We start from the raw sequence: 17,419 nt of genomic DNA on the forward strand, positions 1-17,419 counted from the left end.
ACCAGCTTACAGGTTAGTCACATGCTTGACTGTAAATAGGGATATATTTCAATTTACTATTAGTACACAGGTGTGTTTGGATACTACAGGCATGCATCTTTTCCTCGGATCAGCTGATTTCCTCTTTTTTTTGCTTCCAATGTGTGCTGTTGAAAATACAAAAACACTGTACAAAGTCTTGAAAAGATTTGAATTTCCTCTTTTTGTGTGACTTCCCAGTTGCATGCCTGATACTATGTTCTGTGTAGAATGCTGTATGGAGTGCAGTATACCCACAGCTATACATGCAACTGTTTGACTTGGATTATGCTTTGTTGACCTGGTAACAAATTATACTTTTACCATTTACAGAAATTCAAGAGGTTCCTTGAGTTATATGATGAGGCTAGAATGCAGGACCCATTACTACCAGACCCTAGGTGAGATTTATTGGAGGTGTTGATGAGCTAGCCCAGTGGTGTTTAAGTATGATGAATCATGAGTTTCATTGTGAAAAATTGATTTCTCTTTTGAAAAATACAGGGTGGTACAAAAAGAAGGAAACCCACTTCGTAAGGAGTGATTTAGCCCTGTTTTGAGTTTTACATCGTTTCTTGAATACGTTTCCAGAAAAAAAAAAATTATATTGTGATGTTGAACGACTGATTGTCGAATAAGGCCAAGTTCGGGCAAGGACCATTAGTCGACTAGTGGTTGATTTGTGACGTACCTTACGCCTGTGCACTAATAGCAAAGTGCGAACGTCTCTAGTCAAACGCTGGTCAAAATGTCATCGCAAAACTTCTGGATCCTGGCTATCTGCTAGCGTTATGAATGCGCGCGGCCGTTGGTTACCAGCGAAGCAACCAACCCCAGTAGGCTGGTTCCAAATAGTCGACTAGCGTAGTCAACCACCGTCGACTAGACAGAGTTCGGGCAAATGTTAGTTAACCATTGGTCAACTATAGTCCTTGCGCGAACTTGGCCTTTGATTTGTTTCGAACTCCACAAAAAGTGTTCGTTGTCTTTTTTAAACAGTGGAAACATTGGTAATTATTGTTCTCAAGAAAGTACAACCCCTTATTACCACAAATGGTGTGGTCCACAAGTGTGTGTGGTGTATGGGGCATCGCATGCATGAAACACAGTGAATTGACGGTACGGTCACCAACGCGAACGACGAAGACTTTCAACATACTCACGCACGTACAGCTGGCAGGCTGGCCGGCTGCACTTGTGGTACATGTACCACAAGAACATGTACTCAGTACCTTTTCACTGTTCCACTGTTTGAAAATGACTTACCTCAAATAACGATTGATAATTCGTTTCAGCAACAGATCTTTTCTTGTATCAGTACATAAAATACACATTTGAATGTCATTTTTATTCTTCAAGGCCCGGCATATAAGCCGTCCTATGTATATTTGTATAAGCCGCAGTAAACATTTTCATGGGCAAAATCAACATATAAGCCACGGCTTATATTCCGAAAATTACGGTATCAAGTTGCTTCTCATCCTTTTTTTGTAAATGATTGGGGTCAGTTTTGTCTGAATTTTGTTGTCAGGATTTAAATATTTAAAGAATCCCTTTCGAAATAGGGAATTCCTGAGGTTTTACCCGTAAGGGTTTTTAAAATATTTTTTATTAGAACTATTAGAACAAAAGAAATGGGTATTTTATGGGGTGCCTTAAGGCAAATACAAACATATAAACCCTAAGTAGTAATGGGATCTTTGGCGACCCTCAAAGTCTCTCCTGATTAGCTCAAGGATTTTCCTTCTTTCCCCAAGTTTTACCCCTGAAATTCAATTACATAATGTGCATTGTTCAGTCTTTGTCAAATTAAAGAACAATTGTGTGTAACTGTGAATAAATTGTTCAATTTTTAAATTTGGGATTTGGTAAAATGTTTGGAAAAAAGGGCTAAACTTTTTTTCAATTTAAAAAAAACAAAAACATTTAGACAAATAAGACATATAACATAAGTGTCACTCCTTAATTAGGATTCAAATGACAACTATAATTGACAGTCTAATAAGACAACATGTAACAACTTCCTAGGATGAACTGGAAAACTAGCTGTCAATCCACACATGTCACATATTGTATTTACAGAATCGTGATGATGGAGGGACATACAGATATCTACGGTTTTCAGCATCCAATCAACAACCAGCCGTTACTATTCCATTATCTCTGCCAGATACTGCAGGATCATCTCATTGCATCTTCAAGGGTAACCTGACACCTGTGAACCCTTTAAAGCTATAGTCCATCATTTGCAGCCATCCGAAAAGTAACTGGCGTAATTACTGTTGAAAAACAAACTTGGTTGAAAGATAGTAAGGGAACTAAACTCCCTGTGAAATTATTCTTTCTGGGAAGGCATTTCCAACGGTGATTCTTAAGAAGCACCGTAGGAAAATTTAAATTAGTAGTTCGTTTTGTTATTCAGCGCAGCGCGCACAAGTATTGGAACGACGCACACGCGCGCGCGGTTGTTATAATTCGTCGGATCAGTGCGCGACGCCACGTATAGCTGCAATTCAAAACAATTCAAAACATGATTCAGTAACTTTTGATTTGAAATTGAGATCTTAGAATGCTGCTTTTCTCGGAATGTACAGCTGAAGCTTAGCTGAAACTTCATCAGGTTAGTTGCTCAGTATCCTTCATTAGATTTTGAACACTTTTGTTGCTTCAAACGAACAAAATGCACTAATTACAAATGATGGACTATAGCTTTAATCATTGTGTTTCTCTAAGGCTGTATTGAAGCATGTAATGCATGACATTGTTATTGCTGGTGTAATGTTATCAATTTCAGACCTTTCTCACACTACAGCTGTTGAAAACAGGTGCACTCTGAGAGGGGGGGGGGGCACTTTGCGGTCAAAGGCAGTTTTGCCGCCTGACGACCACTGAGCAGCCAAACACATACACCCTTTCTTCTTTATAGCATAGCGATGATAAATGCACACTTCCATTTTCAGAATGTTTGAGACATACACAGGGTTCCCAGCAACTTCGGAACTCAGATAAAACCTTGAAAATGAGTTTTGCAGCCAGGGAAAACTAAGGAATGTAGGAAAAACACCAAATAATCAGGGCAAAGTAAGGGCATGTGACGGTGAGCCAGAAGGGAAGGGTTGTGCCTGTTTAGAGTATGTGAATCTTGCGACGGTGCTGTGTCCAAGTTGTGTCCATTGACTAACTGGCTATGATGGGTGTTTACGCAGAGTGAATATTAGTTGCTTTGCTGCAACAGCCTCTTGACTTCTCAGCAACCTTGTTAAAGTGACAATATTTCTCATGGAATTTTGGAAATTTCTCGGGGAAATATCAATGAAATTCATCAGGGAATTTTGTTTTCATGAAGTGATAGGAAACCCTGGCATACAAATGTATGAGCGTTCTACGACCTCAATGATGGTTTCTAATCGTGGTTGCTATAGGAGTCTACAAACTTTATTTTGAAATTGTGTGACCTTTTAGAAATAGGCTAGTTTGGTATTTCCACTGTGCATTGGTGCAATGATATGGGTCACAGGTCATTCAGGGTAATCAAACACTCATTGAAGGTGCATGAACACACAGGGAGATGGGCCACGACGCTCACATGTTAATTACAAGCAGAATTGGCGTTCACATAACATTGTGTAACACACACGTCAGCAATTTTATCCCAAATGACCTTTGACCTGGACTACTTCATCGAGATACCAAAATGCTTATTGGCAAAATGCTGAGCCCAATCTGGGACCAATTCATAAAGCTGCAATAAGCAGAAACTAGCGCTCAGCAAATTTATGTGCTAAACAACAATTAGCTGAGAATGTGTCACAGACAGCTCCGATAGCATGGCATTCTGGCTCTGAACCTGTTCTTTTTGTTCAGCAAGTACATGTATTTGATATAGCTGCTCTTTGATGTCAGCCTTTGTTGTTTGTTTTTTATTGTCGCATTGCATAGAAATCGACTGAGCTTAGCAAGAAATGGGAGGAATATGTGAGCATTATTGGACACGTCTCTGCCATCAAACAGGTCTGAATCAAATTCCAGAACTACACTTTTACCCTTTATTATAAAATGTATTATATTGAGAAATTCATTTTGTGTATGTACAACTCATGTACAATGTTGCATAAGTTAATGTATGACCACTCGATGGACTTACGGAGTGCACCATTTCAGTACCATCTTGATGGTCCAAACAGATCTTGATATCATCCTTCCCATTGCTACACAACACACTACTATACATATATATACGTTGTAGGTTATGTACCCCCAGTGTTATGTGTGTTAATATCGATGCATATGTCTTAGCCTTTGGTTTCAAAAAAGAATTATTATCTTGTCCTTCCGTAAATAAATTGTCCAAGTTTTTTGTGCTTTAAGGCATACCCACACAAACCCTGGGCATGCAAGCAATGTAGCCCTTCTACTGAGCTCATACGAATGATCACCAATGTCTGGCCACTAATGATGCAGTGAGTCCATAATCATGGCATATCAGAACAATTGTTAGCTGTCCTGATACGGTACACATACAGGTTTCCCTGAAAGTGTTCAAAATGCCATGTGCCACATGATAGTAGACAACAATTGTACATTGCTAAGCTGTGCAAGTGAAGTTGTTAATGCTAATAATGAAAATCTTTTGTTGTTGATTGCAAACAGGATGACCTGAGAGAACTGGTGTATGATGGGATACCAACGGACTACCGCAGTGAGATCTGGTCCTACCTTGTCCTGCAACAAGTCAAGCAACTCAAAGCTGAGAAAGTGAGACATTTAACACTTGTTGACTGCTGTGATGTGGGATATGATGTTTGTAACACCTGTGGGGTGCTATGTACCCCGAGGGGGTTAAAAACGGCGTATCCCATATCACAGCAGTCAACGATTGTATTGTTATATCATGACAATAAGTCAAAAAGATAAGTGGTTGTAACTTACTTTGTGTGAGAAATAAATGAAGCTACTGCGATATAACCTTTGATAAAGTGAAATTGTGGATGTCCTGCCAGACATGAGACTGAGTAGTTGACATTGCAGTTCTCATTTGGAGAAGCTAGCGCACCGGCAGGTTCCATACACTCGCGCAAGGTGCGCAATGAACAGTGCGATATCTCTGATCTCCACGTAAAATGTATATAGTTGTGTGACATGTGTTTTTATAGACCCAGACATGTGGCTGTTCTAGACCAATGAAATTACAGTATCCAAGCACATGATATAACAATGTTATGTGCCTTAGTGTAATCACTGATGTGATTAGCCTTTTCTTCCCCTAATTCTTCAGCATTCGTTGTTTTTTTGTTGGACTTAGGACTGAAAAACCCTTCATGAGACCTTTCTAGACTAAAAAACCACAAATCATTGAAATTTCTCACAACAAAATAAGTCAGAAATCTTTTAGGTCAACATTCATTTTCATATAAAAAGGTGTTTGTTTCTGAGCCATAATTGCACTTTAACCTTCTTTAACCTAACCTTTTAAGACCTTTTAGAGATTCATTGTCCCAATAAATGATAGTTTTGAATCCTACTTCAACATTAAAACAACTCAATTGATTTGTATGCTGAAAGTCAAAGCATTGAGAGTCTTTACTCGTTTGTGGTGGACTTCACTGATATGTGATGTTCCTTGATGATAAAGTCTGAACTACATCACTGGAGTCTAGGACTTTACGAGAGGCTTGATGTCGTGACAAGTGCAAATCCAACTTGGAACAAATTTCATGCTACCGTATAGTTTGAATACCCACGCTGCACAATTTTGAGTTGAGTTCAATTTTGAGGAGGTTCCTTGCAAGTAATGCCTCGGCCTTAAACAGCCCTCCAGCACAAACATCCTTTCTTCTTTGAAAACTAAAAACCTGCCCGATAAAGGAATTTCATGGAGTATTTAGTGCCTTGTCCTTTGTACCTTATAAAACCCCCTTTTAACATAAACTGCAAAGGGAAACTAGGTGCATAATATCAAATTGGTCAAAGTTGAACGAAGAAATTGACTGGAGCAGGGTTTGAACCTGCGACCTCTAGATTGCCGCTAGATTGGCTGCTCCAAAATTGGGGCACAAAAATAGGTATGGATAGCCCAGCTGATAGAACACTGGATTGACAATCCCTAGGTCTCAGGTTTAAACCCCGCTCAAGTCAGTTTCTTTGTTCAACTTTTAAAAAAGCTTGAGACTGAGGCATTTGAGTGCTACGGTTGCCTTGCTCCAGACGCCTACACAAAGATGTTAATGTTATGGGTGGGTGTGCTCATTGAGATAAAAAATATGGTGGTCGTATTCTGTGCCATATGTGAACAAACCATGTGCTTGCATGAGGTACATGACCAACAAATTGGATCTCGCGTGAGTGGCCACACAGCATGGTCTGCTGTTCTTGCACGGAATCTATATAGGTAGGCGCGGACATACAGGAAGTTTTTACATTGACTTATCTAGCTCCCAGACTTATGTCTTGAACTCACTGGTTTTTGAGTCTGGAGTGCTGGATGATATCACATAGCAACCGATGAAAACTGGTGTTCAGATAAATAGACGTTTTTATCGGATGACCTTTATTCCGCCCTCACCTTTAGTAGGTTGTCTGGTACCCATCCGGTGTTGTAATATTGCCCAATTTCAAAATATCAAACTACATTTCATATATCTACGGTATGAATTTGGTGAATTGTTTGTCTTTTTTGCAGAGTGAGGATTATTTTCAGTGGCTGTGTAATCGCATTGGGACCTCCTCCTCAGTGGATAAATACAGGAGACAGATAGATCTGGATCTTCTACGTACCATGCCCCACAATATCTACTTCAATAGCAAGGATGCCGAGGGGGTAAGAATCAAGCAACCTCTTTTCATCTTGTTATATCTGGATTTGCTCTTCAATGGAATTATAGGGTCTTTCCATAGGCCAATTGAAGCACATGAGCACCATACACTCTGAAGTGTTCTAGTAATGGCTGAAACAAAGCGAGTGTGCATAATAACTGTCCCATGACGGTTACTCTAAACAAAAGTGGGCTTGATCCTTCTTGTCATTACTGTGATGCCTCTGATTGTACAGTAATCACATGCTCAGATTTGTTTGTAAGTTTACAGTCTAAAGTGTGGCATAGTGGTAGATTTTTTCCAAAATGTAAGTACTGGACAGCCAAAACCCCAATACTTGCCATAGAACACTTTAATGAAATAAGCAGGAACAATTGTTGTAGTGGTAACTGACTTCCACCTTTGACTCCTTGACCTTTGACCTAATAGGTAAAGCAGTTACGACAGATACTAGAGGCGTTTTGTGTTCACAACCCCAAGGTGGGTTACTGTCAAGGCATGAACTTCATTGCAGGAACTTGTCTGCTCTTCATGGATGTGGAAATGGCTTTCTGGTAAAAAGAGAATTGCTTTATTGCCCAATCACGTCATATGTGAGGCGTTCTGATAAAATGAGACAGAACTGGACAGAGTTTAATAGAAATGAGGGTTGGTGGGTATCGGAAAGAAAATAAAGTTCTCCTTACAGTATATGTTGCACTTCATTTGGACATTTCATTGGCAGGTTATGGCTGTTTAAAGTTGCATTCATCAACATGTCAAAAACGTAAAATACTGAGAAAAAGGCCTTATGGTTTTGAGTTTTTTGGCCTTGAAAATGGAAGATTCCAATTATTTATCCTTAAATCACTTTTATTCCACGATTTTTATATTATCTTCCTAAGATATGTGTACTAGACATATCAAAGATTACAAATATCATAACATCTGAAAATCAAAAAACTTACCCTGATTGGTTATTTTGCATTTTTCTCTACAATGGCCTGTGCCCAGTTCCGTCTCATTTTGCCAGAACGCCTCACATGTGTTAGAAGCGTCACGATGATACTAAATGTGCCCCCTTCTGCTGGTAAAGATATTGCCAGCTTTGCACACTCCAACTGCCCTTTCCACAGGCGTTGGTGACAGCTACATTTTTTAGTTCTCATTGGACATTTTAGCCTAGGTTCAACAATATTTTTGGTAAAATAGAAAAGCTGTCACCAGCCCCTTTGGATGATGGCAATAAGCAAAATTTCCAAATAGATCAGGAATTGTTTTTCCAGACTCTAAACACAGGACGGTTATTTTGTTTAATTATTAACCTTACCCTGTCGCATTTTCTGAAAAACACCATGCTAAATTTTACAAAATGTACCTGACAGAAAGTGTGAAGTCGTAGCAAACTTAAAAGACAGCGTTTTGTTTTTGCTTAGGTCAATAAAAATGCAATACACTCTGCCCTCTGTTGATGGCCCTTATTAGGACATAGTGTCTTGCATGCATTTACATGTAGGAGCTTTTTATCATGCTTACAGTGATCAATTTGCTCTTTATACTTAAGTTGGTGTTTGTGTGTTTCTTGCTCAGGTGCATGGTTGCTGTAGTTGAGTCTTACTTTCCAGCCAACTACTTTGACAGTAGTCTGATTGGTGCACAGGCCGACCAGAATATTCTGAAGGACATCCTGGAATTGAGACTACCCCGACTCCATGCCCATCTGGATGATATAGGCATTGAGATGTGTTCATTCACACTGAACTGGTTCCTGGCTATATTCTTTGACGTTGTCCCGTTCACGGTAAGCATGATTGTAGTTTTGTGCATCAGAGGAGTGATCACATTTTGTATCAACAAAAAGGGTGTCACTCAGAGAGAGTATGACATTTTGTGATAGAAAGCGGTATCCTCTCTGCGTGATCCCTGTTTGCTATTTCTCAGGTTTGCAGCATTGCTAATGTTGCTAGCATCATGACTTTGGGCGTGATCTCTGGCTGCATGTTGCTTCTGACAACACCCATTGAACAAAGACATTGAATTGGGGAACCACCAACATAGGGCTGGATAGCTCATGCGATAACACATCAGTACGGTGTCCTGGAGGTCGCAGGTTCAAACCCCACTCGCTTCAAATTCAATTCAATTTTATAATTAGAAAATAATCTTTTCCAATCCAATTTCACATTTCTGAGAATATTTTTTTCACTGACCCAAATTTCTATTAATGAAATTTCACTTAATCTTCCTTATGATTGATAAATTGTACATTTCATTTGTAATTGGCCATATCTTTTTCTACAGATGCTGCTCCGTATCTGGGATTGTTTCCTGTTTGATGGCCTACGGGTCCTTTTCCAGTTCTCCATCGCATTGCTTCAGTACCATGAGACATCATTGTTACAGAAGAAAGACATCTTAGCGATACTGAAAGACACCAAGTCCATGGCTAAGCTAACGCAGGATATTCAAGCCATTGTCGATGTAAGACCTAGAGATTTTGTTTCTAATTTCATATAAAATGTGTTTCTTTATAAGAATTGAAATGAAGTCCGTCAGTTTTTCTAGGAATCTTCCTGCATTCTCCAAATCTCTCTCTTGTTGGAATTGGAATCCTACTGCAAGATCTTTACTTTCACTTTGTATAGGTATTGAGCCACATGAAGTGTAATAGTGGCTACCCTGTACCTTCCCAAATTCTAGACAATATTTCCAACCTTTCTGTTTGATTTTGAAGGATCTGGGAAGGAAAGACGTTTCTTCTTTCGGTTTCTCGTGATGAGTTAATGGTTGCATACGATAGATTAACTTTTTTAGTTGACAATGTTTGTCTCTCTGGAGCATTGTATTTGTGGCAATTAACCTCAGTTCATTAAAACTGCTGCTTTGGTTTGACTCAGATTGATGTCCTAAATTATGGTTTCTGGAATAAAAATAATATTGACTTTATATCATAGCGCTTTTATCCGAAAAATCAATCAAGGCTACTACAGAAAACAAACAAATAGTGTAACAAACAATTCACACTATTGCAATAGTCATGATCCAGGCTATAAGTGAAATAGTTAGTGAAGTAAATATGATTTCATTTTTCTCTTGATGATTTCCAGGGATGTTGTTTGGCACAGACTTGATGACAAGTTGCTAGACAGTTTTGTATTGTCTGTCAACACACCCAGTATGTACTACCACGGTGCTGTGTATCGTGGTTATTGTTTGCTGGCCACGACATGTCTGACGACTTGACTAATAAGAATTTGGACGTGTATTCATGTATGCGCCCAGCGAATTGCGCGTGCATTACGTTTCCATAGAGATAGGCTAATGATAGCTCACCTGTACTGCTGAGGAAGCATCCTTGATTAGAGTGGGGATATCTTTCTCTTGATCAGTGTACAGCTGTCTCTTTTTCCGTAAGATTTTCATTAGAACATTAAAATCAGTGCTATAGTTATAATAAATTATTAAATATAAATGCCAAATTGTTGTTTTCCAAATAAGAAAATAATATGATGGAATACCAAACGGCCCAGGAATGAGCTTTTGACTCCTTGAGGAATGGGATTCATTCCATATTGTATTGCATTCAACCACACACAGCACCGTACAAATATGTATCAACTGTAAAGTGTAACATTCATAATTGTCCTGATTCTCAACCAATCAGACTGTTCCGTCCAATTCTGGTAACGATTACCATACATTGCATAGAAAGCCCAGAACAGATAATTCAAGTTTTTAATTGGTAGCGACCTACACGCATATTGGGGCCGAGGATGCACAAAGTGTCCCCGCAAGTTGGTGCCATACTGCACTCGACACGTATACCCTGGGATCGTATGTTGTGTCTATCAACGGCAGGGCTCGCAAAATCGGTTGTCCGATGTCCCGGGACAACCAAAATATTTTATTGGGCAACCAAAAGGTTTAATTAGGATCAAAGCATGCACAAGACATATAGCAAAACATTTGCTGAGACTCAACCAAAAATAAATGGCGGTGTAGTGATATGGCCAAAAAAGTAGCTGTAGCGGCTGGAGAGATTCTGGCTCATATCTGGCTCTTTTAGGCAGAGATGCATGTACCACTTTCTATTTTAATTGGAATTCCAGTTTTGTTCAAATTTTCTTTCCAAAATTTTTCATGTACTACAATTCAAAAAGTTTGATGGAAACAGTACTGTATTGCATGTAAATTTTTAATATTTTCTACAAGTTGTCAATACTAGGGATGAAATTGTTTGCTTATTTCAGGATGATTAAAAGATCTCTTGGAGTCTTTATTTTATCCCAATGTCACCCCTGCAATAAGAAACACATAAGGAAGCGCTGATTGGAGTACATGTATATTATTGCTAGAACTAATTTGAGGCATTAACCTATGACAAATGGGGCTGTACATGCAGTACTTTTTAGACCCCCCCCCCCCCCCGTATGCCTGGCATTGTGTTTCCAACCCCCTCCCCCTGTACCCATAAACATTCCATATTTTTCTTTTGGACTTTTCAGACTACCCTATTCTAGCATCATTTCATGAAGGGCAAAACCTAATTTGATTTATATCACCCCGACGCAAAATTCCATCTTATAATAGCATCATTTCATGTCATATTCATAAATACCCAAGACAGTTTACCCATTCCTAATGGTCGAGAGCCTGTCACGTGGCCGGTTTTCTGGTCTTAAAACAGTTTTCGAGTGTCACATGAAATTTGAAATCCTATGAAATCCGGTGCTTTTTAGTTACCGTTTTATTATTTGAACGCTCACAATACTCACGTAGGCATGCGCAATACAACCAGTGAGTCAGTATTTCATAGTCATTCTTAATTCATAGTACACCGATACAGCTGCATTCTGCGCCACATCACGCAGCGCCAATCTCCATATAAGGAGGTGTTTATGACATGGACATACCATAATATAGCAAGAGGGGTGTTTAAAAAAACATCAAGTAAACTTGTTGAACCAAATCGTTGGAAATTTATAATTTTTGCATTGTTTTGACTTTTGGACCGAAAAGTTTTGATTTTTTGACCGAAAAGTTATTTATAAATGGGAATAAATTTGTGCTTGGCCAGTATTTAACACTATGTTTAATGATGATGTTTGAGACTGGTTGGAGTCTGGTTACTCTCTGATGTGCATGTGTATTTCTGTGAACTCATTTAAAATGTCTTATCTAGAAAAAGTGAAGCTTGGTCCATTTTAGACAGACAGAAAAGGATTCACTTTTGTGGCCCATGTATACCTAAAAGCACATGGCAAAACAAGGGACTTACATACAGGGCCTATGACATTGCTAACCGCACAACCCTACTACTGGGAAATGGTAAACACATTTTGTGCTGTGCTATAATGCACAGCTTTACGTCAACTTTTTGGACTGAGTTTCATATTATAATCACTGCTGTACTGTGTTTTTACAAGAGGGTACTAGTGGGGTACTCACACAAAGGGAACAATAGTACCCTAAATGTTGGTCTTTGTCTGACCATACCCCACAAGAGAAATTGTAAAGAACAGGGATAAAGGGGAACAATGCAAGTACCCCTTAAACCCCATCCGTAAGGTTGATCCTGTTATCATTTAAATATGACTGAGGACTTGGGACATTGCCAATAACCTCAATGACCCTTGGCCCAATCCTCAAAAGCTTTTTGTGTACAAACCTTATGGCAACAAAAGATGGGAACAGTAAGGGTCCCAGAAGTATAGTAAAACATGACGGTGTGTGAATATGTGTGTGGTCATCTGTGAATCGAAAATGTGCCCGCAAAGCGGTGAAGCTTCATACATCTCGTAATAATGAGGGAAGATGCAGGAGCCAATACCTTGGATTCTGGGGATAAAACATTGTTCATTTATGGTACATGTACCTACTTACAGTCAATGTTCTGTTGTCTGGGTCTTCATCCTGTACCGTTGTGCCATTAGCACTGACAGCAGAGTTTTCATGGGCCTCTTCTTTGTGCTTTTGCAACTTAAATTTGCAGGTCAGGGCAGCCAGGAACCCATTTCTACCTTCTCCTGAACATAAATAATTAAATGAATGTGATGAGCAAGGAAATACATCACTATCACCTTCACATAACAAAAACAATGACTGACAGTCAGAGAACAGAGAACAGAAGTTGGGTTCATGTAATAAGACGTGAATCTAAGACTTTTCTGAAGTTAGCTTGAAGGACCTGATGAGCATTACTTTCAAATCATTTTTTGTATATGAAGAGTTTAGTTGCAAAAGGGCTTACGAGATATTTGACAAATTTAGAGAAAAATGCAAAAAACTGTATTGGATTTATGTTCTTTTACATGGCAAAAGTCTGATTTTACTGTGGTATGAAAACCCCTTTTGGAACAGATTGATTATTTTACCTGGTAGCCCTAGTCAAACCCTAACCATTGCAGGTTCAAACTAATTTTTGATATAAATGGATATAAGCCCTTTTGCAACTAAGGTCTTCATATACAGGGACTGTGTCATTACATTATTTATTGGTGTACTCTAAAAATTTTCATCAAGTTTCTCAAAATATCATTCAGCAATCACTATCATCATAAAACTTTGTGTGTGTGTGCATTTATTCCTTGTAGATTGTTAGAGACAGCAACGACAATTTCCCATCCTTGGCCTGGATCCAGCAAAAGCAGCAGCACTACATAAACATCCTGCGAGCTGTCTATGAGCAGCAGGAGAAAGCCAGGGAGGAGTTTGAGAGACAGGAAGGTCTCGCGCCGGCCACACCCATCTTCCAAAGTGAAGGGGAAGACGGTCTTGTACAGGATCTGAAGATGGATTGTGCAGTGGAGTGCTACTCAGGTATGAGCATGATTCCACCTTCCATGCAGCCTTCCTACGGTCTAGGAGGAAGATGTTGATAAACTCATTGGAAGACATCAAATCTGCCATAGTTGGATACAATATCAATGACTTTTGAATATGAAGACCTTACCCATATACGCAGAAGAGACCTTGACAAAAATATTGACAGATTACAATTTCTGAGTACCAAATGTTATCCAAAATTTCATTATGCGCTTGGACACAAAATCTGCACATTTTCAAGATGTAGTCTTGTGGAGTATTACATGTATATTCTACTTTTTAATGATACTGAAGCTATTCTCGTGTTGAAAATGTGGTTTAGAGCCCAGAAATGCACATTATATGTGAAAGAGCTCCGTTAATGCTATTGACAGAATCATTTCCATCGTGCGCTCATATTTGGGTGTGTTCCTCTCAGGCAAAGATAATAGGGTCTGCACACATCCATATGATAATTAGTTGTGTACAATCTGTGCTATTCATGCAGCCAAGCAGCGCGTGCATGCAATACATCCTGTATTTGCCTTTTGAGTAGTTCAATTCCATGTACAGTGCCTGCAATGGACTCTCAAGGACAGTTAGTCAACAACTCCTCATATTAAAGTCCTTGCTTTGTCATTATCTTTGCAGGTCACTTACTAGTCTGCCGTGGAGAGTTGAGGCAGGGTTGGGTTGGACGAGTTGATATTGGCAAATGCATCAAACAGAACTATGGAATAAGGGTACAAGTTACTGTATAAGCTTGTATGAGTTGAGGGCTGAGTCAGTTGTATTATGGCACTAGTATGGAATCATTATAAGAGCTTATTATGTTCATTGATGACTACTGCCAGAATGCAATAAATTAGAAACAAAGAAAGGGTTTCAATATACAAAATAACAAATACAAAATACAAATTTTTGTATCTTGGATGATCGGTCATATATTGTGATTCAAATATTTGTCACTACCATAATATGAGTAAAATGTGTGGATTTTGTGCATAGGATTAATGGAAAAGTCACTGGATTGTCCGAAACTGTACATCCAGTGCTGCCTGGATTCTCAGGCAGGTCGGCTGAAAACTGGGGGTCTTCTAAAAATAAATCAGTACTGTGAAAATCATAAATACATTATTTGGCCAAACTGATGGAATTAGTGGATATCAACGCACATTCATTGTTTTTTCTTCTGTGTTTAGTTGGACAACCGCATTGTGTGTTTAACCATGGCTGGCATTGACATGGCACTATTGGGAACGGTCTCAAATTTCTTGTATGCATTCAGTATCGGAACTCAGTAAGTATATATAGTTGTGTTGCTAAACTATTGACTTATCAGGGGCTCCCACATAGAGACGAAAAAAGAAACAACATAGGATAAAAATCCAGTCATGGAATAGTCCTAGAAATGTGATACACCTTGAAAAGAATAATTGAATAGGCAGGAAATATCTCCAAAGAATTCTATGATGAGTAATGTTTCTATAAATTTAATGTGTACTACATGTTCTTGGATTTATTTTGAAATTCATGAACAAAATTTATGCTGATTTTAATAATTTGTTTGAAACCTGATTATAATCCCTTTCACTGTGTATGTTTGGTTAAAAGTATTATCCTTAAAAATCTCGTGCTATGCAGTATTTGCTCATTAAGACCCTGTTAAGACTTTTTTGTTCAGTCTGCAGTCCACCAAAATCTTGCCAAATCTGGCCTAGAATCTCGGAGGATACAGGGCCCTGAGGATGATTATCTTAGCTTCATGTGTTATTGCTTACTTTTCAGGAATGTTGCAAGCATTGTGACTTGAAGCACGATCTCTGCCAAAATTCGATTTATTAATGTCTCCTGACTGGTGCCCATGAGCAAAGACATTGACAGATTGGGAGCATTGCAAACATTGCTGTGAATAGCTCAGTTGATAGAGCACTGGTACGGTAGGATCAATTCCTGCTGCAATTGTTTGTTGCACCATGTACCGGTACATGTATTGACTAAAGGTCAATGATAAGTGACCATGATGATTAGCACATTTGTGCAGAGTTTTGTTGATGGCATTTGATTTTTGTTTAGGGAGGAGCTTTGGTTTGAGAGGTTACGAGACACTCCTCTAAGTATCGTCTACAATCCACAAACAAGGAATGTATACATTGGATTAGCAGATGGAACACTGGCTGTTATTGAGGTAAGTCCAAATTATGATTAAAACATGCCTGCAATATCTGTGATGTAGTCATTTTTTTTTTAGTAATCAGCCATCGCTGAGATTTGTGTTAAAGAACACATACTTGAAATGTTTTGTGTAGCAACAATAATTTCAAGAGAAATTCATTTTGTAATGTTTTAAATGGAAGTTACAGGGTTTACACAATCTTCAAGTATTTATCCCAGAGATTTCATAGAATTTAACCAGAAATGTCCATCCCCTGCCTCTCCCCAAACAAAAAACGTAATGCACAATTTCTTCAATAATGTTGCAGTTTAGATTTTGGATCTCTCCCCCCCCCCCCAACCGAAGTAATAAACAAATCAGAAGAACCCCCCCCCCCCCCCCCCCCCCCCTGTCCTCTTGAGTAAAAATATTGTTGGATTTCCTGTGGAAGTTAAAATACATGGTGAAAATGGGATTCGGTTATTTGTAGCCATTTCCTTTGAGTTAGAAAGTCTTGTTGCTCTTCCCAAGCTTCACCTTGACAAATACTTGTTTTTTTAATCACTATTTGTAAATACAAATTGTTCAATTTTAATTGGGACATTGATTGAAAAAATGTGCTCTCTGAATAAGTGTTTTGCAGAACTAAATTATTACCAGCCCGAAAATAATTGACGCTGATCTTGTGCTATGTTAGCAACCCAAAATAAAAGTCTTTTCTGAAGGTTGCAGACTCTAAATGACAAAAAAGAAGAAACATACTTTAAAATGTAACATAGACATAAACAGTTGTAAGCAGAAAAAGTCAATTTGTTAAAGAGCACAGGATGAGCAACTCTAGATAAGACTTTCTGATTTTGTGCCATGACATTTGTGTTGGTAACTTGTAGGGTGTGAGCCATGCCAGTCCCCGGGATGTCTTCTATCACGCCATCGGTGCCAGCCCAATACGCAGCGTTCTCTACCTCCCTAAGCTGGACAAGATATGGTGTGCCTGTGGTAACGCTGTCAGCATCCTCAACAAGTCAGTGTGCACAATGCATAGTCTTTGTGCTGAAACTCTTGACGGCAGTGTCTGACCCAATAATAGACCAGTCCATGATGCTTTGACCAGTCACAACCATGGTTCATTTTCAGACAAATGTCTGACACATGCATGCACTTGCGTATGATGTGTGTGTCTGTCATGCAGTGTGGCATGTGTTGTTTCCCATGTGTGAAAATAATATGTAAAAATAAAACCCCCAGCTCTGTCAAAAAAAAAATTTCCCATAGAACTTCCTAGAAAATGCGAACCCCCCCCCCCCCTGCTTTGACACCCCCCAAAAAATTATACAGGTATCATGTCCACCTGTTCAAAATACAGACAGAGGCAGCTTAGAAAGGGGGCATTTGTACACCATTCTGTAATCTAGTGTTAATATTCGTCAGACTTGAACAGCATCCCCTATTATAAACAGCCCCCCCCCCCCCAGTTTTTGATTTTACGGAGACCAAGTGTCTGGAGAAAAAACCCTGTCTACATTTTCAGAATTTTTGCTGATGAAAATTTCCCCATGCAAAAATACCTGGATCCGCCCCTGGAACCAGCCATGCAACCATCCCTCTCGGTGTCAGTTCCAAATAGTCAGTCAGCGTAGTCCAACCACC

General features: G+C 39.1%; 1 protein-coding gene across 2 annotated transcripts in view; it reads left to right on the forward strand.

The window, feature by feature from the left end:
• The window catches only part of LOC119720237 (TBC1 domain family member 2B-like), a 56,347-nt gene extending 39,409 nt beyond the window's left edge, over positions 1–16,938 (forward strand). Inside the window, exons 12-24 of one of the 2 annotated variants that reach the window (XM_038189856.1) lie at positions 352–419; positions 2,101–2,221; positions 3,958–4,029; positions 4,669–4,773; positions 6,698–6,835; positions 7,261–7,385; positions 8,401–8,611; positions 9,112–9,291; positions 13,404–13,629; positions 14,266–14,357; positions 14,817–14,914; positions 15,691–15,802; positions 16,660–16,938. In XM_038189856.1, coding sequence (XP_038045784.1) covers positions 352–419; positions 2,101–2,221; positions 3,958–4,029; positions 4,669–4,773; positions 6,698–6,835; positions 7,261–7,385; positions 8,401–8,611; positions 9,112–9,291; positions 13,404–13,629; positions 14,266–14,357; positions 14,817–14,914; positions 15,691–15,802; positions 16,660–16,848 — 1,737 coding nt within the window. In that variant the 3' untranslated portion in view covers positions 16,849–16,938. The remainder of the gene's footprint in view (positions 1–351; positions 420–2,100; positions 2,222–3,957; positions 4,030–4,668; positions 4,774–6,697; positions 6,836–7,260; positions 7,386–8,400; positions 8,612–9,111; positions 9,292–13,403; positions 13,630–14,265; positions 14,358–14,816; positions 14,915–15,690; positions 15,803–16,659) is intronic. The other variant, XM_038189857.1, reaches the window with a different exon arrangement.
• The last annotated feature ends 481 nt before the right edge of the window (positions 16,939–17,419 follow it).

Source organism: Patiria miniata, unplaced genomic scaffold (genome assembly GCF_015706575.1).
Source record: "Patiria miniata isolate m_02_andy unplaced genomic scaffold, ASM1570657v1 HiC_scaffold_9, whole genome shotgun sequence".
NCBI lineage: Eukaryota > Metazoa > Echinodermata > Asteroidea > Valvatida > Asterinidae > Patiria > Patiria miniata.